The sequence below is a fragment of the Hemibagrus wyckioides genome, linkage group LG10 (genome assembly GCF_019097595.1).
Source record: "Hemibagrus wyckioides isolate EC202008001 linkage group LG10, SWU_Hwy_1.0, whole genome shotgun sequence".
NCBI classification, from domain to species: domain Eukaryota; kingdom Metazoa; phylum Chordata; class Actinopteri; order Siluriformes; family Bagridae; genus Hemibagrus; species Hemibagrus wyckioides.
This window is the reverse complement of record NC_080719.1, coordinates 14,566,168-14,594,091: the sequence shown is the minus strand read 5'-3', so window position 1 is coordinate 14,594,091 and position 27,924 is coordinate 14,566,168. Positions and strand designations below refer to the sequence as shown.

Below are 27,924 nucleotides of genomic sequence, written 5' to 3'. Positions count from 1 at the left end.
GCAGCATTCACTCAAGTAGGGTGTTATTGACACACATAGCTTATTATTTAAGGGCTTTGTGGGCCTAGGCAGGGCTTAGAGTGATATGACTAAGAGAACAGCAAAGACACACCTTCTACATAATATATAAACATCCAGTGTAGCCTAGTGTAGTGACCTTTGTATGGGACCCTCCTGTAGTTCTCATCAGACAGTCATCCTCTGAACAGTGCTTGCAAAAAAAAAAAAAAAACACATACCAGGTGAGTATTAAATCTGGTTCTAACTGTTATTATCCATAGGTTTTTGATATCCTATCTAATGTGTACATGGGGCAAAGAACACATATTCTACGAGACATGGAACTACAACATATACACTGCTGACACACTGGGTATATGTACAGATGGACTACTGTTAGTAACAGTATCTAACATTGTGATGAATGTGGTAGGTTTACTTGATGAAATGGCCAGTGTAGCTACAAGGGATATGTTCCGAATAAACCTATCCCATAAAATACCAGATTGCTTTTGAATTGTTTAATCTGATCTGGCTGATTTAGGTTTATATTAATGCAATTGTTCTAACATATAAACATTTCTATAGTAACAGCTATTTTACAAAGTTGTATATGGCAGATGCTCCACATAATATATGACCTTTTATTAAAAAAAGTATTAATATTAAATTGTTGTTTAAGGTGGAATAACATATAACCATTCATATTGTGAAGTTTTCTTTAAGGTGATGTTTAGAGTTTATCCAGTGTCAGCATTTTGTAACAGTCAGATAAAGATATAACTTTGTATCTTCAAGGTACAGATAAATATTCCTCTGTCTGGGCAGATATGGCTCGAGTCCCTTGGATGGATCTGGTTAGCAGGATGCTCATACTTAGCCTCTTCGTGGGAGTACCTCTCTCAATGGAAGTGGAGTCAGATGAGGAAGCACCATCAGATTGGAAGCTGTGGAAGAGAGCTAATGGAGTGGACTATGAAGAAGAGGTCTCACTTATTTTAAAACAGATAAATAACATTCTAATTTTCAGATAGATTGTGCTGTTATTTATACAGTACCCCATGCATGACCAATGATAGTGCACTTACATTCTGCAAACTATACTGTATACCTAAATTCTAGGGTTAGTTTCCACTTTTAAAGCAGGACAAACTGAAAAATAATTCTTATATCTTATTATCTCTGCTATATTCTTCTAAAGAACGATGATCATGCAAGAAGAGACATTTGGGAGAAAAACAAAAACCTAATTGAGGATAACAATAGAAAATATCAAACGGGCACATCAGGGTTTACTATGGCAATGAACAAATTCGGAGACCTGGTGAGTCATTATCTTCTTTATTTACACACACACACACACAAGAAACGTCTGTTTGTAATATTAATACAATAACATGCTATAAGGATTTCTATACTTTTTTTTAATAACGATGCTATCAAACCAAATATAAACTCCAATACTGAGGAACAAAACAAGCCAAACATAAAATATTCTTTGTTAAATCTGTCTTTATTTTCTTAGACTCGCTTGGAGTATCAACATTTACTGGGAGCCAAGGTAGATCCAAATGGACGCAAAAAGGAAAAGACTGATAAAGCAGAAAAACTACGCTACCATGCTAAGAAACTACGGCAGACTACTGTAGATTACAGACAGATGGGATATGTCACAGAGGTTAAAGACCAGGTAAGATTAAAAGCTATAAAGGGTTGTTAGCCTTGTTTCTCTTTGTTTCTCTTCTTAGTAAACATGGAGAACACTGAAGAATTTCATGAGAACTTCACCATCCTTAACCTTCATCCTCTGAATGTATGTCTGTTTATATATATTTGCATAACAGTGTTGTTTTCTCACTCAGGGCTACTGTGGATCATGTTGGGCTTTCAGCTCTACAGGTGCCATAGAGGGACAAATGTTCAAGAAGACAGGTCAGCTGGTGTCTCTAAGTGAGCAGAATTTGTTGGACTGCTCATGGTCCTATGGCACATACGGCTGTAATGGAGGTTGGATGTCCAGGGCTTTTGATTATGTCCTTAACAATGGGCTTCAAGCCTCTGAAACATACCCTTATACCTCAGTGGTGAGTGGGATTCAGAGAATTATATCTCATTCTGCAAGGTGACATTCTGTGCTGTTAAATGATCTATTTAAAATCACAACCTAAAAATATTTGTCAAACATAAAGCATTATGCACTTTTCCCAATGAAAACTTTTTTCCATCACATTAAAAATCATATTAATATTATAGGCTTGACCTGACGGTAATAAGTGATAAATATTTTGATATTTGTAAATTAGAACTGGTGGTTTTGCAGTTTTCCTATTCCCTCCATTTTTTAATAGCATTTTTCCAACTATGGGGTACATTTTGTATGTTTCTTCTTTTTATAAATATTACCAAAAAACTTTTATATTCCTAATACGTGATTGGGGATATAAGGTACTTTATATTACTGTAGGTACTTTTTATATTAGTCAACATTATTGTAATATTCCAATATAAATAATAACTAGATAGTACAATTTAGTAGTAGTAGGAAAAGTACTATATAGTCTAAGTATTAAACAGAACATAAGGCTTGCTTTCTTTAAACCACGTATGAAATTTATTATCCTTTTTGACTTATTTCTCAGGACACACAGCCCTGCTTCTATGACAGCAACAAAGTTGTGGCACAAATCAGCGACTACAGGTTCATTCCCTCAGGAGATGAACAGGCTTTGGCTGATGCTTTGACAACTGTTGGTCCAATCTCTGTAGCGGTTGATGCTGACCACCCTAGCTTTATGTTTTATAGCTCAGGTGAGAAAAAAAAAACAACTTGACAGGACATTTTTATAGATTAAAATGATCTTATAACACTTATATACTGCTTATAGCAATTTGCAGATATTATTAATGAAAATTAATGTAATTGATATGTTAATGAAAGCTATTTCATGCTTGGTAACCATTTGTGGCTATATTATTTTAAATATTAATATTAATTATTAATTATTTATAATATTTAATGTTGAAGAATGACCTTAAGAAACTAGTTTCTGTTATCAATCATGTTATAGCAGCTATCTGTTAAACTTGAACAAATAACAAAATGTAGTAGGTCACTTTACTGAAAAGCTACAACACAAACTCCTCTGTACTGAAGACTTCAGTGAAAAAAGCTTACTGACTGTTACCAGAGCCAAAACTGCTGTAAATACTAATATTTTTCTTACAGAACTTTAATTTTTATGACCCAGGAAAGTCTTCAAATCCAGGGCTTAGATGTTTCTCTGTAATATGACAAACAGCCAAATGTTTGGTTTTAACCTTAGCTATTTTAAGGTAACATGCACTAAATTGTTTAGTGGACATTCCACAATATTACATGTAAGAATAAACAGAGAGAAACTTGTTATTTTTAATAATTGATTGATGTTTTATGCTGGCATAAATGCTGCTTTTAGAATATAGCAATTAGTTTTGGGGTAATTAACTTTTTTTTCTTTTTTTTTTTTTTACTTTTTAAAAAAATCAATTTTATTTTATTTACCCAACAAGTCGAATAACTCAGCAGATGAAAGTTGTACTAACTAAGCAGCATTTTGTGTGCAATTTTAAAAAATGCAATGCTCCATAAATAAAAGTGGATCTTTCTTTCACAAGTCATTTTATATGTTGTGTCAGGGATCTATGATGAGCCCATGTGTAATCCAAGCAACCTGAGCCATGCAATGCTTCTGGTTGGCTATGGCTCAGAGGGTGGCAGAAACTACTGGATCCTTAAAAACAGGTCAGAACATGGTCTTCTAAATTTATTCACAATATGTTGATCTGCTAGAAAACACTCAGTCTAATGATCTTTATGATAACTGATTTTAGAATCAATTTAAAATAAAATAATTAAAATACTTTGCCTTGGTTGTCTCTCACATTGACATACACTACTACATACAGTATACTGCAACAAATTAAGGTTAGGTGAACAGTATGTGCATTAAAGTGTACACTATAATTACATATATAGCATGAGTTATTTAAATTAGGGAAACATTAACAACCTGAAAACCTATTTTAACTATCATAATTTATATGCAGCATGTTACATTAGATTGGTTAAGTATTAACGGTAGTTTAATTGGGTAGAGGAGAAAGAAAATGCTTGTCAGTAAATTCAATTCAATAAATTCATTTCATGTGTCTAGCAAGAGAGACCACTAAATAGGCACATAAATATGCAGTGCAAGAGAACGCTAGACTCTATAGCTAAAATTCTGTGTTCTAGTATTTTCCTTACTCTAACACACCCTTTCTATTTTAGCTGAATCATGTGTGTTAGTATAGCATGGAGGGAAAAAAACACTAAAATTTGCCAGTGAAAGTGTCCTACAAGATTGAAAGACTGGAGGTGTGGTAGAAGAGTGAACTGTGGTGTAACGTCTAATCTTTTCTGTTATCAGCTGGGGCACCGGTTGGGGAGAAGGAGGATACATGCGCATGATCCGAAAAGGCAGCAACACCTGCGGCATTGCTAGCTACGCTCTCTATCCCATTGCATAAAATCTTTTTGTATCTCTCAATTAAAAAATGGGGTTTGACTTACTAACTCAGTGTCTAAGATTGATCATCTGTGCTTGACATCAATAAATGACATTTCACTCTGATTGAAAATATACACCATAATAACTGGACTGGACTTTTAGACTCAGTTAAGGACTGCTTTATTTATTTGGTATCCATAACTATCATTCCAAACAATGGGCAGATGCAGTTTTGGAGAAACTGCAAATGGAAAAAAGATGACACTTGCTGCTATAATCATAAAGACCTGTGCTCACCACAACTCCAACAAACTTTCAACACAGTTACACAGTTGACAGTTTGCATTACTCCTGTCAAGTTTCATGTAATCTTTTTTCTTGCCAGTTTTCTTGCTTGTTAGGAATCTAAATCTATATCAGGATTTCTTTGCACAGGATATCTCTGGATATATCAGCATAATTACACATAAAAAAAAACTACATATAGTGAGGTATACATTTATCCAAACTTTACAGGTACTAGAAGATTGCAAGCTACTGCTTACCAAACATTTTGTGATAACTAAATTTCTTATGGGTGTAATAGAGTTTTATTTATTTATTTATTTATTTATTTATTTATTTATTTATTTATTCATTCGTTTATTCGTTTATTTATTTATTCTGCTATGTACAGCATTATAAAATTAAGAAATATCTCTTTTCTCTGAAAAAAAAAATATATTTGTTAAATATTGGCCATACAGTACATGACAATAGCTATTGATGCTGGTTGTGGCAATACTTTAGTTATATGTCACTGCTGTTCCAGATTTTAGGTTGTTAATTTCCTTTAAAAGCCTTTGCTGTTGTTTCATATCTAACCACAAAAGCTGAACATATGAAAGTAAAAACCTCTAGCTCAGGTGTTATGTGACAAACATACATCAGCTGACCCACAGGAGGAGGTACTGAGCTTTTATGTGTGCTATACAGTGCTAGGTGGAGTGCAGCAGATCTGAGACATTTTATGTTTCCCCTCTTTATTCACAGTGGTTATGTTTTGCTTTGGGATAATGGCTGCTGATCTTGGATCAGTATAAAACAAGCAAACATTCTACTGTGCTTATCTTACATTCTCTAACTCCCACCACACCCCACTGTACAAACACTTTACAGCAAACACCTTCCCTTTCTTCCTTGCTGCAACCTAGAAAGATTTGTCACCTGACATTAAACAGCATGCCAGTGTTGTGTCTAGTTTTGGTATGTTTGGGGAAATTGGGAACATTTACCACCAAAACATTGCTTTCTTTCCCACAGTGCTGCAGCAACCTCAGATAAGCTTTGTGTCTGCCACAGGCACCAGACACTACATTTTATTTTACTGTTGGAATTTTATTTTGGTTGAACTGATTGGAATATACAATACACTATTTTCAATGTTGTTTTTTTAGTTCTTTGATGTTATATTAATTGTATGTTGAAACACATTAAGTGGAATAAAGTAAACTCTTCCTCATAAAAAAGTTCTGTAAGATTAATAAATTAAACACAATAAAGACCTTTCCTTCACCTGACTCCTGTAAAAAAAAAAATTTCAGAAACTCAATCTCGGCCATGCCTTTATACTTCATGCATTGCTATCAGCACTGAATGAATATGCAAGAAGATAAAATGTGATCTTTGAACCTAGGAAATAGCCCAGCCCAAGCCAAGCTCAATATCTCAGTATCTGCATGCAAGAAGGAGACTATTACTTGTGTTCAGTTTGAATAAATTGCACTTATGTAATATATTTTTGATTTCTTTATTCTGAAAGTTTATGTCAGAACTCAGGTGGGAGATTGCAGGTGGGATGAGCTATCTGTGGTTCCTTCTGCTCTGCAGTTTGGCTGGGTCAGGACTCTGTCTCACAAACCATGGATCACAACACAGTCAGGTACAACTGGAGAACAACCAAGAACTTTCAAGGCTTCATTCTAGAAAATATTGTGATCCTACATACAACAATCACACTGGAGGAGATATACAGGTAAGGAACTGCATAAACAGCTATTAATTAAATGTAGGCAGGAAGTGATGCAAAAATGTCAGGATAACATATGAAACATATGAAATTAGGTTCATTTGGGGGGCTAATGCTCCGTATACACCTTTGTTAATGTTACCGTTATTTAGCACAACTCCAACAACCATTTCCAAACTCAGCCTACCTTGAATCATTCAATTTCCTTACATATTATTCATCCTAGACCATGTTATTCAGCAGTTGCTACTAATTATTGAGTTGAATGACAGGAGGAAGAAATGTAAATCTGGACCTACTGATAAGTCCTGGGATTTTAAGATTTTGATAGAGGATGATCATGTTATTTGATTTCTTGAGGTTTACTCCAGCATCCCATGCTATGAAACCTTTTTACTGCATGCAGGATTTGAGATTTAAACTATAATAGTCTCAACTCAGAAACTCACCTTTCTAAATAAGATGTTCAAGATGTGCAGATCATTGTTCCAGATCACTGATTTTTTAACATATAAATAAAGGTGTTTGAGTAGGGAGAAGAAAATCATGGACATTCTTTTATACACATAAAAGTATTTGCACAAATTCTCCTAGTTGGGACCTGACAAAAGTTAGCCATAAATGTTTATAATCTTCACTGACAATGCATAAGCTACACTAACTGTATTTTTAAAGGATTTAAGCAATACAAAATGTTAATAGAAAGCTAATTTTACAACATTTACTGTATCTCTATAGGACTGTGGGCCTGGACAGTACCGAGTGAGATGGGGACCATACAGAGGACAGTGTGTCCCATGTAATTGCAATGGCCTCTCCAGTGAGTGTGACAAAAGCACAGGAAAATGCCTGGTAAGTGCTGTTCCTGCTTTTACTTCTAATATTCTGCTATATTGTATACATGATACAGGTAAGAATGCAGGTAATCTTTTCATAAGTCTTCAATTTGAATTAAATATGTGGAACTGTTTTTGTGCAAAGCAAATGCACTATTATTTGCCTTTTACAGGGTTAGGTTTTTCTTTTTAAATAAGAGTTTTAATAACACAGATACTGAAATGTGAATCCATTTTTATAAATATTGCAATTGTGATATGTTTTGCAAATAGGAATCTGAATGATCTGTAATCAGATGTCCATAACACATTACTGGTCTAGTGACTTTTTCATAATGCAGATTTGTGAAGACTGATACATTTCTGATAATGATTTGCAACTATATATTGTTCAGCTGTGTTTTTTTCCCTTTTAATTGTGCAGAACTGCCAGTTGAACACAGCGGGGGATCACTGTGAGCGCTGTGCTGAGGGACACTATGGCAGCGCTGCTCTCAGGACATGCCGACTGTGTCCGTGTCCCTTCTCACATCCATCTCACCGGTAGGGTCACACTGCAACAAACAAACAAACACACACACACATTCCTAATATACACACAGCATAGCGAACTAAACGATTAACATCACAATCACATAGATGGGAAACGGAAAACAGACTGTTTGTTTGAAACATTTTTGTCTTGTTTCTACAGTTTTGCCATTGGTTGTCTGCATATTGGGGATCTTGTTGAATGCCTGTGCAAGGCTGGTTATTCTGGAACCCGCTGTGAAAGGTGTGTGTGTGTCTAAAATGACTATAGTCTGTGTGTGTGTGTGTGTGTGTGTGTTTGTGTGTGTGTGTGTGTGTGAGTATGTGTGTGTTTGTGTGCCTTGATATACACTACAAGTCAAAAATTTGGACACACCTTTTAATTCAATGTTTTTTGTTTAGGGATTTATTTTCTACATTCTAGAACAATATTGGAGATTTCAAAACTATGAAATAACACACATGGACTTAATTAATCGATATGTAATGACAACAAAAAACAGTCATTTTAAGACACAAAGGTCAGGTGTTCTAGAATAGTTCTTGCAAGAACAGTATTGTCAAGTGCATTTACAAAACCCATCAAGCACCATGATGAAACTGGCTCACATGAAGACCAAAATTTACCTCTGCTGCAGAGGGGAAGTTCATTTAGAGTTACCAGCCTTAGAAATCACCAATTAACAGCACCTCAGATTAGAGCCATTATGAAGGCTTTACAGGGCATCAGTAGCAGACATATCTCAATATCAACTGTTCAAAGGACATTATTGTGTATTTCGGCCGCCTTCAGCATTGTTTTACAATGTAGAAAGAAATAAAATTCAGGAAAGACCATGGAATTAGAAGGTGTGTCCAAACTTTTGACTGGTAGTGTAGGTATATGGTGCATCTCCAGGGTGCCTCCCCACTTTCTGCCATATATATATATATATATATATATATATATATATATATATATATATATATATATGCAATATGTATGTGTGGGTGGGTGTGGGGGTGTGGCATGTGTGCTATACAAGTCCATGTAAATTAGATGAAAACTCTAGACATCTCCCACTAGACATCTTTTTAATATCTTCATACTTACTGAATCATCCCTGCTTCCATCATCCCTTCTGTCATAGGTGTGCTACTGGTTATTACGGTGACCCTCTTGCAGATGGAGGGAGTTGTCAGCTCTGCAACTGCAATCATGGATACATCTGTGACCCCATTACAGGCGGTAAGCAACACTGAGCTCCTGAATGTGTATGATATTATAATCTAAATGAATGTTTTTAAAATTGGCTGTATTACTGCATTGTGACTGTAAATCCAATGTGTTTCTGTAGAATGTAAATCTCCAAATGATCCGAGTACTGATGGTGACTGCCAAGGTATGTGTTCAATTCATGTCACACAAACAGACATTGTGGAATTCACACAAGAACTTGAGTAACCAAGGGTCACAATCCAGACTTAACTAACACAAACACAGTGTTTTCCATGTTTAAAGGAGCAAAAAACTTTGATTAATGCACTCTTGTCGTTTACCCAGCTTGTTTCCCTGCTATCATTTTAAGTGCCATTCCCTCTTTGACTAGTTAGATGAATGACCCAGTCGACGATACTGGACACTATAAAAGCAGAAATTACTGAAAAGGTGTTGTGATTGCATACCTCCTTTTCCAAACAATAAAATCTGACAACTTAATCTGTTAATGCAGATAAATAGAAGCAAAGCAAATTAGCAGATTTCATGTCCTGGCTATTATATATTTTGATTTAGTTTAGTGTTGGCCTTAGTTTTATTGAAAAAAAAGTTTTCATTAGGTATGAAGTTATATTTATATGTAATGCACTGAATGCTGTAACTATAACTAAAAGTCACAATTCTTTACAAATTAATGACAAATGGCAGGCGATCTTTCTGAATCAGGAAAATAGAAAATAATGTGTAGTGCAAAGTCATCATATAACTCTTCTGCTGTAAGTGACCACCTCCTTGCTGTTAACCATTAAAAAAATCCCTTTAGCAGATGTGCATGTAGAATCAATGCATTTTCACACGTCTTTATAATGAAACACATCAGACCATCATAGATTGTAATCATGGCCCGCTACACTATCCTCTTTCAATGTTTTCAATGTTTGCTTACAGAGTGTGATAGTTGCTTTCAGACATTAATGGATGATTTAGAGGCGATGGATGATGAGCTCTCCATTCTCAAGGACCAGCTCAAGTTACAGAAAAACATCTCCGTAATTCTTACTGCTCTGAGAATACTAGAAGATGACATTACTGCTACAAAGGTAGCTAAAAATTTTACCATTATACAATGCATTGATTTTTATTATTCACCAATATAGAAATGGTCTTATTTCAAATCTCACATTCAGAAAGTTTATGTTTCATGATTTCAGGAACTAGTAAAGAATAACAGAATATCTGCTCAAGAGCTAAAGCAAAAGGTGAATGAACTTGAGGCAGACATGGATGGTGTCAGAAAAGACATGATGAATCTTAAGCTGAAGGTATATGAAACTGTTATGTCTGAACCTTTGGACACTGGAAGTCATAAGCCTGAATCTCCTGAAGTTACACCTAAAATATGTAAAAAGGGTTAGATAATCAGCAGACATCATCAAATTTTTCTGTTTAATTACACAAACTAGTCAAAACTGCAAAAGAACAAAATTAATGAATAGGTACTAGAGCAAGAAAGTGGGAAACACAACAGCCTACAGTATTATATAATCAAATATAAATGTCTCTTAGAGGTTCTAATCTTCCTAAAGAGGTCCTTTCTAAATGGGAAACCTTCCCTTGTTTAAAATAGAACCTTAAAGGGATCCACCAAACAAATCTAACTAAAACCACTATAAGCTTCTGGTTCAAGGTGTTTACAACCTGTTTATTCTCCCTCTTAAAGTTAAAACAACAGTAAAATAAAGCTTAAAACCAGACAAAATCAGAACTGTTTCTCTAAATGTGTATTAAAATACTACTTTAAACAGATATCTTGCCTCATACTTTATGTGGATTTATGGATTTAAATAAAGTTTTATAGGTCAATAGAGATTTGCATTTAATGGTTTTAAGTGAATTACAATTTTGTTCATTAGGCGGATCTAACTTCCTTAACCAGTAAGGATTTATTAAAGGATCTGAGAAAAACACACAAAAGGGGGAAGAACCTGCTCACTGATACTAAAGAACTTTTGAATAGAATAAAAGGTAAGTTTTGCATTTATATATTCACACATATTTAGAAGTGGCATACTGGGTATACCATACAGCGGTATCATTTTTAAGAACACAGAAAGTTACTCTTAATGATTCTTGATCAAATCCAATACAAAAATCTGTTTCTCGTACTCATATTTTGCATTAGCAAATCAGTATGACAGTATGTACTGAAGTGTTGATTTTAAAGTATTATGACTGACCTGGTGCTTGTTTAGAATCCCTGCAACCACTGAGGATCAGTATTGACTCCAGTCTGTCTGGCAAGATGCTGGTTGGCATGCTGGAGGAAGCACAATGGATGGTGGACAAGATGCAGAAGCAAAATTGTAAGATGCAGAGGAAGCTGGCTGAGAATGAACTCTGGGAAGCACAGAAACGTGAGTTTAATTCAGTTTGGTTTAGGTTCATCTTGAAGTTGTTCAGGTGCATTTTGAAATTAAAAGATTTTGTCCTTGATTTAGGATTCTGTTCCTCACCAAATTTACTCTCTTGCTGCCTATTAGAATTGTTCACCCTAAACTCAGAATCATTTCATCATCATATTTTCATCTTTTTTTATTATTATTAATTTTAATTTTATCATTTTTATGTCCAGTTGGACCATGTCATCCTTTTAGAATTTATAGAAATACAGTTGTAACATTTGTTTTTGTAATACCTGAAAATAAAAAGATAACCTTTTTCCTAATGGTAAATGGGAGATAATATCATTTTAGATTATGATTAAAAGATTAAATATCAGATTTAATTTTTGATTATAGATTTTTGATTATATCCTTTAAAATAAGATAAAGCTAGGGATTATTATTATTTTTATTATTATTATTATTATTATTATTAGTTTGTTTGTTTGTTTGCTTGTTTGTACTAATTTGGCAGCTCATTATTTGTCCTGTCCACCGAACCTCCGTTAGCCTTCCCATTTATGACAACATAGTGCTCTTTAATCACTTTTTCAAATTTAAAGACTTGAAAAGAGTGAAAAGAGTCTCATTCATCTGGTGTCTTCTGAATGTCTTTTCTACAGTTCTAAACTACATCATGAACAATCTCACCAATCCTCTGGACAGTACCAGGGTTACTGCAGAACAAATTGCTCTAGACCTGATGTCCTGGAACAGTGGGCTTAAAGAGCTAAAGGAAGCATTGAAACAGGCAGAGAAAGCTGTAAACAAAACCATTCTCATGAATGTTGGTAATGAAGAGCTTCTGTCTGATATTATGGTATTTCTATTTGTTCTTCATAAGGTTTTGAATAATGATGGTTACATACATTTATTCAGTAAGCTGCAGTTCACTGTATCTTGTCCTCAGAATCAACGTATGAAGTTTGAGAACAAGCAGGATGACATCTTGTCCTATCTGGCAATAATTAGAGGAAAACTGAGAGACACAGCTGAACTTCGGAATATGATGAACAGCCTCAAAAATGTAAGAGTCTGGTATTGTATTGCATCATACGTTTGTCAGTTTTTATAGTACATGTTCATTAGTGGTATTCATTTAGCATGAGTTATTACATACCTTTTTTATTCATTTTTACTTTATTAGGACTATGCACATCTTGCAGCTGAACTAGATGGAGCAAAGGTGCAGCTGAACCAGAGACTTTTTGAGCTTTCTAATGCCACAGCCATGGACATTATTGTCAGAAACGCAGAGGAGCATGCACAGGAGCTCATGGATCTCGCAATGCATTTTCAAATGTAAGCTTACTTAAGTGAGTTATGTGTGTTTTAATTGTCTTGTACAGAAACTCTGTTAACCAGATATTTTGTTATAGGTCTCTTCTAAATTTCACCAACACTTCAGCTGTTCATAAAGCAATAGATATGATCATTGCTTTTGGAGACATTGTTAATGCTATTAAAGAAGCTGAGGCAGTAGCTAATAGAGCCAACAAAGCTGCAGCCTACGCCTTAGTGGTAAGTGCCGCTGTGCAAAACAGTTTCAATCGGTATAATTAATTTGTCAGATTATTTTTAATATGGTAAATTTGATTGTCTTCATTCATTGCCTAGGATGTGGAAGCACAAGACCTGACCAAAAAGGCAGAAGAACTAAAAGAGTTTTCAAACAGCCAAGATGACAAAGCTAAGAAAGCAGAAAAAAATCTAAAAGGTCTTTTTTTTTATTTATTTAAATTTGCTATTGTTGACCATTGATGATGATTGTTGGATGTTGTGTAATTCTAATGATGAATATAATATTTGTTATACTGCTATAATGTTTTCTCAAATTGTTCATTGTATTTTCTAATCGAAATACCGGTTTACATTAAACACACTCATTCTACTTTATACTTTATCTTTTCTATGGTAACAGCTTAAATAAAAACTTTTAGTGGGGATGTTCTGCATAAACATGTGTCTACATAGGATTTATCAAGTAAAATATGCAAACTATGCTATATATTTTATTTAGCGAAAACTACTGTATTAAATGCAACTATAAACGAATAAAAATACAATATAAAAATACAATATAACCTATAATACAAATGATTTACTTTGATAATAAAAAATTTAAATTGTGAAACGCACTGGCATTGATTGCACAACACATCCCATCATGTTTTTTTCCTTACTTATTAACTGCAATGTTCAAACCTCAGTTCAGTTCTCTTCTCTGCCAACAAATCTAACCATAAACATACTTATCTAATGTGTTCCATTTTGGTCTTCAGAGGCTGCAGAAAAGTATGATACTATTAAAGAGAAGTTGGACAAAGCACAGGGCAAAAAAATGAACATGCAAAAAGATATCCAGTCTATCAAGGATGAGCTAAACATAATCAACCGAGGTGAGATGTCTGGCTGTAAAAGTTAATTTCAGTTTAATTTTTACCTACTACAAAATAAATGCTGATGGTTTAACAATATATTGAATTCACTTTTTCATCCAGATCATATTGCTGCCATTCTGAAACAAGCTAAAGATGCTGTCCAGGCTGCCAACAAAACAGTCAACAATGATATAGCACGTTTAAGGACCATTAATCGGGAGTTGGACAGGATCAAAATACCCAGCAGTGGTGATTCAAATGTGGACAACATACTTAATAGCATCAACAAAACATGTGAGATTCCAAAAATCAAGGAATATGAAATATATACAAAAATATCTAACTGTAATTTTATACTAAAATGACTAAGGGCCATGTATCTAATTATACTGTCTAGGATAAAGTTGCATATTATTATATAGTATTATTAAAATTATCAAGTGATAAATGAACAATACTACAGTGGTGATTTAGCTCATCATGTGCTAGATAGTCTACATAAATTACTCAGATGTAAAAGATCGTTCTGATATATTCAGCTGGGTGTCACTGCAGTTGTTACTCTGTGCCACGCTTGCTCATGTGGTCAGACTGTGAAAACACTGCTAAGAGGTCTGTTTTTTTGCTAAACGCTGTGTTTCATCTCAGTGGATGAACTGAACAAATCCTTCCCCAACCTGACTGATACTTTGGCTACAGTGGAGAATCAGAGCAGCCGGCTACCCAACAGAGCCAACATGTCTGATAGCATTATGAGAATCAAAGACATGATTGAGAGAACCAGAGAACTAGCCAACATAGTAAGTACTAACATTATATACTGTACAATTCTGTACAGTATATTTAGTTTATTTATTTAATTTTTGGCAAATGGCAGATTAATTTGGACTTTTGTGAAACCAATCATGACATCACCATGAATGGTTGAAGGGAAATATACAGAATAATGAAATGAGACTAGGGCTGATCTTTTTCCATCCCAGAATGTACATTCAGACAAACAGGTGGTTACACAAACTGACAAAAACCCTAGATTTGCTTAGCATTTGTTTTGATATTTTTTTTATCCCATGACTCTGACACATCCATGTAACTATGCTTCTTCCAAAATGACTGAGGCGTTGTTGGGATTTAAACTCATAATGTCCTGACTCAACATCTTTTTTGTGTTTTCAGATTAGGGGACCCATCTTATTTTCCGGTGAAAGCCACATAGAGCTGCGTCCTCCCAAAAACCTGGATGATCTACAGGCATTCACTGCCATGGACCTGATGCTCCATCGGCCCAAAAAAGGCAGGCGCAGTAAACGCCAGAGCGGAGAGGATGAAAATCTGTTTGTCCTTTACTTTGGAAACAAGAATGTAAATGGTTCTCTATTCATTTAGAAACGGAAGATTAATAGGATATAATTGTACTCAATCAAAACAAAACTTGGCTTAATACATCTGTGTATCTAGTTACGGACTTGTAAGACAATGCGTATGTTATCAGTTTTCATACCATGGCACTGAATTCTCAATACTGACTGGTCAAAAAGTTCTGATTCTGTAACAGCGACTCTGACAGTAGTTCTAGCTGCAAGACTAATCACACATTTACTGAATATTCATTCCCTCATTCTGATATGTTATTTTTTCTATAGTAACAACCTGACATATATGGCAAGTGTTCCACATAAGTCATTGTCTCCAGTGTCAGCATATCCCATATAATATCTCAGCTTGTTGCATTTTGTTGTTGGCTGTTCATAAGAATTAATTTTGCTGACTATTTATTGGCACGAATTACATCTGCTGTTGTTTGTAATCTTTTTCCATCCAGACGAAACAAGACTTTATTGGAATAGTGGTCACAAATGGTGTCCTGTATTGTGTTTACAAACTGCGGGGAATAACCTACAAAATAAAGACTTATGAAATTACCCGATCCAGCATTGACAGCGCCTTTATGGACAGAGTGGACTTCCGTAGGTAAAATCAATTTACCTGCATAATCAGGGAATATTTGGATAACGTCCGTCCATTCCAGTTACAGTTTACAGTGAATTTGTTCACAAGTACCTTGCGTTCTTTTTTGGTCCTGTGCCCTAATTAGAATTTACCAGGATGCTGAAGTCATCTATACCAAGCATTATACCTCAACTGAACCCAAGAAGTTGCCAACAATCATAAATCAACCTAATACAACAGTAAACCTGCTGGATCTGGACAGTGGTGAGGTTGTTTTCTATGTGGGCGGTTATCCAGATGACTTTACTGTAAGTCCATTTCACCTGATATTTGATTTAAAAACTCATGGTTAGGCAGCACAAATATATTTTTAGTTTCATCCTTTCCTGATTTTTTTTTTTACTTGTTTCTGTTCAGCCACCGAAGGAACTCCAGTATCCAAAATTTAAGGGATGCATCGAGTTTAACACATTAAATCAATACATTGTTAGCCTATACAACTTCCAGAGTGCTGTCAACATTAAAAATACAGACCGATGTTTAAGGTAACTGGAAATATTCTTGCCATGTCACTTTGATTTTATGGTTTCAATTAAATGTGCAATAATGCTGTCTTTTCTTTTAGAGGTGAAACCCGAGAGGTGGCAAAATACTTTGATGGTACGGGCTATGGCAAGATTGATGTGGTCAGCAGTAGATCTGTCAGGTTCTTTGTTCTAAGTCGACAAGAGGATGTCTTGCTGCTATTTATGGGGAATGAGGTGAGATGTTAAATGTTAGAATGTTCATTTGGAGCATTTTTATGACGATTCTAATTATCTAAAGATTATTTCTTTGCACCATTCTGTGTAAACACTATAGACTTTTGTTTTTAAAAATCCCAGGAGACTAGTAGTATGTGAAACCAGCCCACCTGGCAGCATGGCATGGTCACAGAGATTATATTTTCCCCATTCTGATGTTTGATGTGAAAATTATCTATAGTAAATTTTCTAAATTATCTAAAGCTTTTGACCTGTATCTGTATGATTTTATGCATTGCACTCCTGCCACATGATTGGCTGTCTGGATAATTCTATGGATGCTCAGGTGTACAGGTGTTCCTAATAAAGTGAATGTGAGTGTGAATACATATATTAATTTCAATGAACTAGCAAATGAAAGAATGTCTGTTTTTTTTGTTTTTTTACAGGACTCTCACTTCACTCTAACTGTTGAAAGAGGATATGTTGTTTTGCGGCACACAGAGAATAACCAAACACAAATTTTAAAAAGTAAAGGAAAAGTTTTTCCTGTGGTAAGCTCCTAGATGTTAAATAGTTGCTTTATGACTGAAGTCAAACATTCCACATTATTACTGTACTTAGTGTATAGAAATAAAAGCCCTTTTAAAATAAACATTCCTCATTATTAATTTTTACCAGTTTATATTATGATAATATTATTACATTATATCATTACATTTTGATACTATTTCTGGCTTCCAGGATAATGTGTTGAACCAGTATTACAAGGACCTGTATTAAGACCTGCCCTCTTTTTATTGTACACTCTCCTACTATATCTCTTTTCAGTGGTATGCATGACAGCCATTTCCTTCAGCCTGTTCAAAAACACATCAATTTTGTAAAATGATTTTAGAGTACTGGCACAAGATGTTGTGCTTTGAAGATGTTGAAGTGAAGATCTGTTTCGTTTTTTGATGGTGACCTCAAGTCTAATCTGAAAATCATTATTGTTACAGTGATTAATGTAATTGACTGTATTTCAGTAGCACAATCATCATCAGAACACATCGTCCCAGCGCTGGTGTCATGGCACTGGCTCCCTGTCCAAGTTTAACTGTTTGTTAACTGTTTGTTAACTGCTCTTGACAGTGAAGCTCCACCCTACATCTATGACCTACTATGCCAATACTCTGCTTTCAGTCAATATCCACTGTTCTACCATTGCACCTGAATGCTAAGTGTGACTATGTCTTTGCTCTGTTGTGGAACAGCCTCCTACTGGACATCAGATGTACTTCATCTGTTACAAGACTAAACGGCTTTTTCTTACATGCTGTTAACATTCTATTTATTTATTAATATACTATTCTATATACTACATTTTGGTCAACATTCTTGTGTTAAATGTGCTTTATAAATAAAAATGACATTTTACTTATTTATTTTTTTGCAGGCCTATTTCCAGAACATTAAAATCCTCCAGTCGGCTAAACAAACTGAGATGAATGTTTCTAGGTTTTGGGTCAACATTCTGATCAACTACAGGGTGTATACACAAGCATTTATAGGAGGAATCCCTGCAGCAATTGCAGAGAGGTAATGGCTGTTCAAGTAAAAATCTTACAAATAATTCAAAATCAAGATTCCTTTTATAGAATCCGTCTGCCCTTAACTCCATTGTCTTATTGTGAAAAGCAATAAATATATTTGTTTTAACATTTTGCATTAACATGAATAAGAACATGAAATCCCTAAAGGCTGTATTTTTGTGCAGAGGAAATTCTTCCCTACTGGTATAATTCCAATGCACTGGTAATGCAGTTGGATGTAAACTAGGTTTTTTCTAACTGTCTTGGCTCAGGTTCTACTTTTATGGCCAAAAATAAACATGTCTGTGCTCACGTGGGAGTGCTGCAGGAGAGGGGGGTGACATTTGAGAAATTACTAGTGCAGTGCTATTTTTGCATCCATTGAGGAGCAAAACTGAACTTTGTATGCCTCAGGAGGCAGTAAACTGACAGAGACATAAGTTTATAGTAGTGCATTTTCTGACTACCCAAAGTGAAGACTTTTAAACAATTTGCACGACTGGCTTAACTAAATAATTTATTAAAAAAAAGAACAAACCACTCATTAGTGGTGCTGATTGTGCACCATTTAAATTACTTCACCATATAGACCTAATTACTGTAATATATGGAAGCTGGATGGTATTACACCAGCTGCATATTTTCTTCCTAAGTACAAACCATAACAAATAATTGAGGCATCTTCATCATCACACTAGAACCATTAAAACATGTTCAATAATTAACAAGTAATACAAAAATTACCAACAAATTCCTACTTCTTTTGGGCAAATAAAATGAGCATTTTTGAATGGATGTCTGCATAGATGAGGACTCTGTGCTGCCAAAAGCAGAGAGCAGCACTCAGCAGCATCAGCTACTCTCCTTAAATTGAATTCAATCGATACCAGCAGTGGGTATACTCTGTTCTCCATCCCGCAGAGATGTGTATTCACAGATCGTCTAAGAGCCCCCAGTTCCCTCTTCAGCATGTTAAACCCAAATTGCTGGAAATCAAAAAATGTCAGGTTGCTCACTTGCTGCTGGCTATTCTGTCGTCTTCCTCTCTTTTGCACAGGCTTGTCTAATTCTGCCATCTCCTCTTCCACTGCTAATGATTTAGGACCCTGTGCATTTTCAGCATGAGGAGCTGAAGCTGAAGTGTGTTTCATGATCACTAAAGTGTTTATTATAACCATAAGGCTTTGTCTAGTATTTAATAGGGCATGAATGGTTTTAAATGGTTAATTTAGTATAGCAGTATTCATTGAAACACTTCCAGTGCCCAGAGCTGAAGTCTGAAATGACGAAAGCAGTGAGATGCACAGTAATATTAAGTAAATTTTCTAAATAATTATATAATTACAATGATATACACTTTTACATATTATTATTTAAACATTTTGATTTAAAAAATACTTAAAATAATTTTCCTTCCACATACTTACAGTATGTGGAAGGAAAATTATTGTTACATTTATTACAGCACTGTAGGTTGTGTAATTTGGAAAAATGTGATAAATATTGATGAATATATACACTATATTGCCAAAAGTATTCGCATATGAACTTAAGTGACATCCCATTCCTAATCCATAGGGTTCAATATGACGTCGGTCCACCCTTTGCAGCTATAACAGCTTCAACTCTTCTGGGAAGGCTGTCCACAAGGTTTAGGAGTGTGTTTATGGGAATTTTTGACCATTCTTCCAGAAGCGCATTTGTGAGGTCACACACTGATGTGGGACGAGAAGGCCTGGCTCTCAGTCTCCGCTCTAATTCATCCCAAAGGTGTTCTATCGGGTTGAGGTCAGGACTCTGTGCAAGCCAGTCAAGTTCCTCCACACCAGACTCTGTCATCCATGTCTTTATGGACCTTGATTTGGTCACTGGTGCACAGTCATGTTGGAAGAGGAAGGGGCCAGCTCCAAACTGTTCCCACAAAGTTGGGAGCATGGAATTGTCCAAAATGTCTTGGTATGCTGAAGCATTCAGAGTTCCTTTCACTGGAACTAAGGGGCCAAGCCCAGCTCCTGAAAAACAACCCCACACCATAATCCCCCCTCCACCAAACTTTACACTTGGCACAATGCAGTCAGACAAGTACCGTTCTCCTGGCAACCGCCAAACCCAGACTCGTCCATCAGATTGCCAGATGGAGAAGCGCGATTCGTCACTCCAGAGAACGTGTCTCCACTGCTCTAGAGTCCAGTGGCGGCGTGCTTTACACCACTGCATCCGACGCTTTGCATTGCACTTGGTGATGTATGGCTTGGATGCAGCTGCTCGGCCATGGAAACCCATTCCATGAAGCTCTCTGCGCACTGTTCTTGAGCTAATCTGAAGGCCACATGAAGTTTGGAGGTCTGTAGCGATTGACTCTGCAGAAAGTTGGCGACCTCTTCGCACTATGCGCCTCAGCATCCGCTGACCCCGCTCCGTCAGTTTACGTGGCCTACCACTACGTGGCCTACCACTTCGTGACAGTACCACTGTCGTTCCCAAACACTTCCACGTTCTTATAATACAGCTGACAGTTGACTGTGGAATATTTAGGAGCGAGGAAATTTCACGACTGGATTTGTTGCACAGGTGGCATCCTATCACAGTTCCACGCTGGAATTCACTGAGCTCCTGAGAGCGACCCATTCTTTCACAAATGTTTGTAAAAACAGTCTGCATGCCTGGGTGCTTGATTTTATACACCTGTGGCCATGGAAGTGATTGGAACACCTGATTCTGATTATTTGGATGGGTGAGCGAATACTTTTGGCAATATAGTGTATATATATATATATATATAGGTTTTTTCCTTACAGGTGCATGTATTGGTGAGATGAACAGTTTTGTTTCATTTTTTGTGAACTGCTGACAATATTTCTCCTAAATTCAAAATATAACTATTGTTATTTAGAGTGTATATTTAAAGGAAATGACAACACAAATTGTGTTAATGCTTTGGCTAAATAACATTAAGAAATCAGTATTTGGTGGAATAACCCCGATTTGCATCCGTTTGGCTCCATGCTCTCCACCAGTTTTTTCACATTGCTATTTGGAAACTTTATACCACTCTTTTTGCAAAAAAGCAAACAGCTCAGTTTTGCTTCACGGTTTGTGACCATCCATCTTCCTCTTGATGACATTCCAGAGGTTTTCCATAGCGTTCAAATCTGGAGATTTGGCAGTGGTCTCTTATTTTTTTCCAGAGCTGTATATATCTGATAGGCCGATCTCAAAAGCCTCAAATCTTATTATCCTGGCTTCAGAGACTGTGAAGGCAGCCATGTGCTCAGTTGCATAGAGAGTCTTGCCAACTGAAGTCCGCCTCCAGCAGCATCCATGTAGTTCTGGGACGCTACAAATTGTTTGGCTCATCGTCTGACCTTGTTAAAGCGTTTCCCACACTGGGTACCGGTTCTCACTGGAAGAGGTTGCATTTATGATTGTAGCCACCTCTCGCCAAGCTGGTCTCACATCAACAGACTTGGGAATCCTTTCTTATGTGCCAAATATTTGGTTATAAGCACTGCAGTCTTTCCTGCTTTACAAACGCTGCCATGGCGAAAATGGGACTGCAGTCAGCATACTGCTTTTATGAAGGCAGGGAGAGGTTCTGATTTGATGTTCATTCTGATCCAGCCACTTTTATTTTACTTATTTATTTATTGTTTAGAATGATGTCATTTTTCACCAATTATAAAGGATATCAATAATACACCAGGTTTTTGTGTTTTGACCTGCCTTTCTAGCCAAATAAACCAGAGTTTTAATTGTCAATTACTGCCACCTGCTGTTGAAATGTAAAATTGACAGAAATGACTCCACAGAAATTTCGTGCAGGTAGATTTTAAATGCAACCCTCTGAGATGCCCTGCTGCCCCACAAAATAGAAAATGGGACTGAACTGGGGGGAAATCGCTTACAACTAACATGACAATGCAAAACTTTCATTAAACTGGAACATCCTCTTTTTATTGCAGACTAAATATTAACTATCCAGCACTTAGAGGATGTCTTAAAGGGCTTGAGGTGGATGTTGCCATAAAATTTTCAGAGGCAATTGGAATTCATCCTGGTTGTCCACTGGCTTTACTGGTAAGGCTTAGAACAAACCCCCTGCATTAATCCATTTATGCATAAACTCATATCCAAATCTACAGATGAATTTATATAAAACAAATGTAGTAATTATTATAATTCATTCAAATTTATATGATGTCTTTAAAAAAGTATTATTTTAAAACGTTATTTGTTACAGTTTGACATCTGCCTATTTGTGTGCAGAAAGAAATCACCAAGAATGAGATAAATAAACTTCATATGTTCCTCTGTCTTTTTCTCAAGTTTACTCAGTTTGTGGCCTCAAAATATTGCCTTTTGGCTTCAATACATTAATTTGTGGCCACACCTTATTAAAGAAATATCTATCATGTTACCACAGTGGGCCTGGAGTGTACAGAGTACAGAGTGATCAATTAAATATTTCTTTCTTTCTTTCTTTCTTTCTTTCTTTCTTTCTTTCTTTCTTTCTTTCTTTCTTTCTTTCTTTTTTTTTTTTTACATCTTATTCATAAATTTTAAATCAAGGCTTTGTTTATGTCTTGTGTCTTCTGCCCTACAATAGAAACTTTTTGTTAAAGGTTTTAGGCTAAGCTTATAGATGAATCTCTATTATTAGCATTATTAAATTGAAGTTTCTAGTGAAATTAATGCTAATTGTTTTTGTTAGGGTGTTCATGAAGTTACTCTGGAGACAGGAAGCTCCCTTGCACTTACTGCTAACATGACATTGCCAAATTCAGGCACAATTGTTTCACTTGGCTTCAGATCCACGCAGAGCAATGGTGTCTTACTGCATACTGGGGACATGGTGAGTGCACAGCCATCTCTAACCATTCTCCGTCTTTGGATGAACATTGTATATGGTTAGAGCTTCTGTGAATATGTGTAACACAAAACATGTCAATGCATAGAATTGATAAGATCAAGCTCATATACAGTTACTCAGTGTATTTGCTTCTGACAAACAGGATTTGAACAGTGGATTTGAACTGTCTCTGGTCGATGGACATGTCGAGATGAAAGACAGTACAACCAATTTAAAGTCCAAAAACAGATACGATGAGGGAAGGTGGCACTATGTGACAGCTTTTAGAAACAGCACAGGGTAATGAAAGAACTAAGCATTTTTAGAATGAATAATTTAAGTAAGCATTTAAAGTATATTCATACCAAGAATCAATCATCATTTAAAACCATTTAATATGTGTTTATTCCCAGAATGGAGCTAAATGTTGACAATACAGACAGAGGAGATGCACAGATACTGTCCACAGGTGCTATAGTCCAAGACAGTAATGTAATTTTAGGAAAAGATACATTCAGAGGCTGTCTAAGAAACTTTTACACAAGGGGGTAAGTACTGTTCTTTTGCTTGCATTGTCATATTTGTGTGTGGAGCTCATGTATGAAGAGTGTGTTCTGTGTTCATGTTGACACAGCACTGCTAGGCATGTCTTTGGGTGAGACATTTAGGTGTCTCAGTGATATATTTTTATGATCTGTGATCTGCAGGAAACATTTAGTTTAGATTTGAGTTTAGTTTGTATCTTTTAAATCAAAACAAGACCCGTATTGAAATTAATATAAGAAAGTCTAACATGTTCCAATGATTCCACTGCATCTAGAATGGCAAATAGATACATCCCGATTGATCTGAGCAATTTCACTCAGACAGGAGATGTGTCTTTTGGGTTGTGTAACACTCAGCAGCAGCCTCTGTCCATCATTGCAAGAAGTGGTTTAAGACGAAGAGGGCATGATAAGTCCAACGTCAGAAAGGTATGCTCAGAGAATTCAAAATAATATAAGAATCATGTCCACATGCACACACACAACTCAAAATAAACTCTTTATCCTTACTGTAGTTCTGTACTTCAGTAACATTTTACAATATTGTTCAATAAATCACAAGTGAATGTGTTGGGTTTAAGTAAGAATGAAAAAGTAATACTTTAGTAATGCAGATTTTAATCTAAAATCTAAAAATTTAATACAAATTTTATTTACCTTTAAATTATTATCATTTGCAAACACAACCAGGAAAAAGGCTAAAAATGTCTAGATTTTTAATCACTTATTTAAATTATGTTGTACATATTGTTAGCAGATATTTTAAGATGTCCTACCATCTGTGTATAACCCATAAAACATGTCCTGAAAATGAGGTCTTGAAAAGAGTTGGATGCCTGTAATTGCAAGTGTTTTTTTGCTTTTTATTTTCAGAAAGACTGCAGTGAGCCAGTGGGTCACATCCAGGCCTATCATCTTAACATGAACAGTCAACTGCAGTACATGATATCTCCAGAAGACCTTAATTACAGGTGAGTCACCCTGAGCAATTTTTACCAGTATTGCTCGAGTACTAATATTAACACCTGTTTTAAACTGTCTCGTGTTTCCAAGACCTCATATTTTCCTGGACATGCGGACGAGGTCAGCCGATGGCCTGCTGCTCCACATCACAGATAAGCAAGGTTTTGCTCGTGTCATCCTATTCATTAGCAGCGGCCGAGTCAAACTTTTTGTCGGTAATGGAACACTGATCTACTATCAAAAGAAGATTAATAATGGCGCCTGGCACAATGTACGTCACTGATTCCATCATTTTTGAGTGCAGAATGACATTATAGGATTGTAACATTGTAGTGCATATACATGATCTAGATTTCTAGGTTTCACTCTCAAACACAAGGTCCCTTGATTGAAAAGAATAAAACATAAAATGTTGTGATGTGCATTTCTAAGAATTAAGTTTTGAAGCTTGTAGTTGGCGCCTGAGGGTGTTTTGTCATTTTTTGACAGATCAGGTTTAGTGTTGAACAGCACGCCACACACCTGGTGGTGGATGGTTTTCGGGTGCCGGATGGACAGCTGCAGAAAGATGAAGGGATCTCGATGGAGCTTCGGCCTCCTATTTATTTTGGAGCCGGAAAGATTAAATTGCACACTGGCACTCAGGCATTTTAAATGACTTTGTTATAATAAATATACAGTACATTGAACAGTATAATTAATTGTTTTATTCACATATTGCAATCATAAATGTGCCTGTCATTCTGTTTCAGGGCAAACGTTTCCCTCGGAAAAGTGCGATAGGATGCATCCGCAACATCAGGTTTAATGAATTTCATACTGGAGAGCCTACTGTCAGTCATGGAGGAGCTCCCTGTTTTGATGGGGTAGCTGAGGAAGGGGTGTACTTTGCTGGAGGTGGCTCTTATATGATTTTAGGTTAGCTTCATTTACAAAATTATATTTGGTTTCATTTAAATTCAGAGCAGACATGAAGCAGTATCAGGATGTCTATCACAATTTTTAATTTTTGCTTAAACCTTGAAATACAAGAATGAAATTATTCTTCTATGGAAAATAAAGATAAATTACAGGAAACATAGAGGGCAAGGACAAAATGCTCTTATACCCTAAATTTAAAGTGAATTTTTTTATATAAACATTTAGTGCATTCTAATAGTTAATTAATTAGACATATCTTATTCAGTGAACTTACCTATGTCACACTTTATGTCTATGCCTCAATGACATTTTTACAAAATGTTTAATGGAACAACTTTTTTCTTTTTTCCAGAGAAACACTTTATGTTGGGTGCTGAGTTCGATTTAACTTTTGAAATTCGTCCCAGAAGCATTACAGGTTTACTTTTTCACTGTAAAAGTCACCAAGGTTACAGCCTCAGTGTTTTCCTGAAGAAAGGCAAAGTGAGTCTCTGGTTAAAGTTTGCTGTGGGTATTATGGGAAATAATTATGACAGGATATTTCTGGAACTTTTCCAGTTGAAATCGACAAACCTGAGCCTTCTCCTCAAAATGTGTCCTTCTTTGTATAATTTGGTTTTATGAATTCGGAATTGCTATCTTTGAATAGTAATTAGAGCTTTTATTTACTGTGCTTACCTGCATGTGTGATTATAGATGGTGGTCCAGATGAATGATGGTGCAGGAGACTACAGCACATCTGTAACTCCTCCACTGCTGCTCTGTGCAGAATCCTTCCATCATGTGACAGGTGACATTTTTACTCCTGATCCCAAAAGAATGATTTCTAAATGTTCTGTCATCCATTGCCAAAATTGATCTCAGCCAAGTTAGTATATAACTGAAATGTAATAGGCCCAAAATATTACTTTATGGTTTTTAATGGTGTATATTGATACACACTGTCAGTTTAGCACAACATTAGACACATTTGACTTATTTAGAGAATACAGTTTTAACCTACAGAGTTTCAGATGAGCTGAATGTAGCACTTTAATCAGTCTGATTTTGCAATCTATTACTAACATCCTAAGTAACATCCTAAGAACTGAGGACTATTTTGTGTTGGATCAACACTTTGTCAGTGGAAAATAGCAGTTTACTAAGCAGTAGTACTAAGAGGCAAAGGGCTAGGAATTGGTGGAGGGAGTGTAGGAATGGAAGGACAAGAGTCTTCTTTTAACACCCTTTTTTAATCAGTGACAAAAAAAGGAAATGTTATCAAGCTGAAGATGGAACACAATTCCAACAGTGCTGTTGGGCCTAAAGTGTACTCCACTTTTAAGACTCGTCACACACTTTACATTGGAGGCATACCAGGTAAGCTCACACAAGTACATGGGTTTTTTGTTCAAGCTTTGAAGAGTCTTAAATATAAACAATATCACAATATGTATTTTTAATACCACATTTATTTAGCAAGATAACATTTAGAGGACAGTGTGAGAGATGTGCATGCACTGTTGTTTAGGACAACATAGTTGGTTAGGGAAAGTACTACATGTGGAGAAAGATTAAACATAAATAATGTAATATATTTAAAAAACCTTTGGGGATAATGACATCTGTACACTAGTATTTTGTTAATGGATTTTATTTATACTGTCAATGCAGAGACCAAGAGGAAGAGAGTGCCTGTGTGGAGCTCCTACGTGGGATGTTTGAGAAATGTGCAAATAAACCAGGCTGCTCTATCATTTAAATCTGTTAGGAGTGTGTTTGGTTCTGTCAACGTCAGTGAGTGTCCAGCAGAGTAGTATAAAGCCTGTTAATATTAGTAATCAATTTTTCAGGAGGAACCAGACTCAAAATGTAATAGCCATTGTACTGAAAGTATGTGAAAGTGTGAATGTGTACAAGAATCCTGGCGTGAACACAGGATGGACTTTATAAATACAGCAGCAGTAGCTCTTAGGTACAAATCTACAGTATCCAGGTAAGATTATTCATAGAAGCAAAGGTGAAATATGGACATAAATTCTTTTTGTTAATCTTTAAGCTACCCATGTGGAACCAACTGGTATGATTTCAGTGGTACTTTGAATCTATATGTTAAAGGTATTTGGGTTTTTCATCAATGTTTACACCAGTATAATGATGAAAATGACTTAGTAATTAACAATGGTCAGCTTTTTTTTTGTTTTCACTAGTTCCTGTCTGTGCTCTTGATGAAACATTTTTTTACATGACTATATAATGTATTTTGGTGTTTTGTGAGAAAAATTATTCTCTCTGAATTTATAAACTCTGATGTGATCTCTAATTTATTAATGCAGTGTGTACAGTAATGTATATATGTGTTCATCTCATTCATCTTCACCTAAGTAACTTTAAATATCATGTAACATTGCCATAGCAGGACAAATAGTAATGATTTTGTTGCAGAATATTGCAGGTCATTTGGAAGCAGGGTTGC

The 27,924-nt window shown here is 35.7% G+C and overlaps 2 protein-coding genes across 3 annotated transcripts; both read left to right on the top strand.

Annotated features, from left to right (window-relative positions):
* The first annotated feature begins 830 nt into the window (after positions 1 to 830).
* cts12 (cathepsin 12) lies at positions 831 to 4,566 on the top strand. Its single transcript, XM_058401181.1, has 7 exons — positions 831 to 986; positions 1,202 to 1,324; positions 1,526 to 1,690; positions 1,863 to 2,084; positions 2,640 to 2,808; positions 3,676 to 3,781; positions 4,449 to 4,566. Exons 1-7 carry the CDS (start codon positions 831 to 833, stop codon positions 4,546 to 4,548), a joined length of 1,041 nt encoding a protein of 346 aa, XP_058257164.1. The 3' UTR covers positions 4,549 to 4,566.
* Positions 4,567 to 6,248: 1,682 nt separating this feature from the next.
* Positions 6,249 to 27,775, top strand: lama3 (laminin, alpha 3). Of its 2 annotated transcripts, XM_058401567.1 has the most exons (38): positions 6,249 to 6,543; positions 7,276 to 7,389; positions 7,798 to 7,916; positions 8,068 to 8,148; positions 9,035 to 9,132; positions 9,242 to 9,286; positions 10,051 to 10,202; positions 10,314 to 10,424; positions 11,016 to 11,127; positions 11,355 to 11,516; positions 12,167 to 12,363; positions 12,454 to 12,570; positions 12,691 to 12,845; positions 12,923 to 13,064; positions 13,161 to 13,260; positions 13,826 to 13,942; positions 14,045 to 14,218; positions 14,573 to 14,724; positions 15,101 to 15,286; positions 15,747 to 15,895; positions 16,020 to 16,182; positions 16,292 to 16,419; positions 16,500 to 16,635; positions 17,067 to 17,171; positions 18,056 to 18,198; positions 22,154 to 22,268; positions 22,903 to 23,043; positions 23,204 to 23,340; positions 23,454 to 23,588; positions 23,861 to 24,014; positions 24,459 to 24,556; positions 24,639 to 24,819; positions 25,038 to 25,193; positions 25,301 to 25,466; positions 25,822 to 25,952; positions 26,166 to 26,259; positions 26,709 to 26,828; positions 27,123 to 27,775. In XM_058401567.1, exons 1-38 carry the CDS (start codon positions 6,334 to 6,336, stop codon positions 27,263 to 27,265), a joined length of 5,139 nt encoding a protein of 1,712 aa, XP_058257550.1. In that variant the 5' UTR covers positions 6,249 to 6,333; the 3' UTR covers positions 27,266 to 27,775. The 2 variants fall into 2 exon arrangements, with proteins under 2 accessions (XP_058257550.1, XP_058257551.1); XM_058401568.1 differs by lacking the exons at positions 25,301 to 25,466; positions 25,822 to 25,952; positions 26,166 to 26,259; positions 26,709 to 26,828; positions 27,123 to 27,775 and having other exon boundaries at positions 25,043 to 25,245.
* Positions 27,776 to 27,924: the final 149 nt, after the last annotated feature.

Excerpts from the sequence above, each read along its gene's own strand:
- lama3 (XM_058401567.1), top strand. The coding sequence starts at position 6,334 with ATGTCAGAACTCAGGTGGGAGATTGCAGGTGGGATGAGCTATCTGTGG. Across the intron at positions 23,044-23,203 it reads TACTGCATACTGGGGACATG|GATTTGAACAGTGGATTTGA; the intron begins GTGAGTGCACAG and ends TCTGACAAACAG. Across the intron at positions 24,557-24,638 it reads CCAGAAGACCTTAATTACAG|ACCTCATATTTTCCTGGACA; the intron begins GTGAGTCACCCT and ends CGTGTTTCCAAG.
- cts12 (XM_058401181.1), top strand. The coding sequence starts at position 831 with ATGGCTCGAGTCCCTTGGATGGATCTGGTTAGCAGGATGCTCATACTT. Across the intron at positions 987-1,201 it reads GAGTGGACTATGAAGAAGAG|AACGATGATCATGCAAGAAG; the intron begins GTCTCACTTATT and ends ATTCTTCTAAAG. Across the intron at positions 2,809-3,675 it reads CTTTATGTTTTATAGCTCAG|GGATCTATGATGAGCCCATG; the intron begins GTGAGAAAAAAA and ends ATGTTGTGTCAG.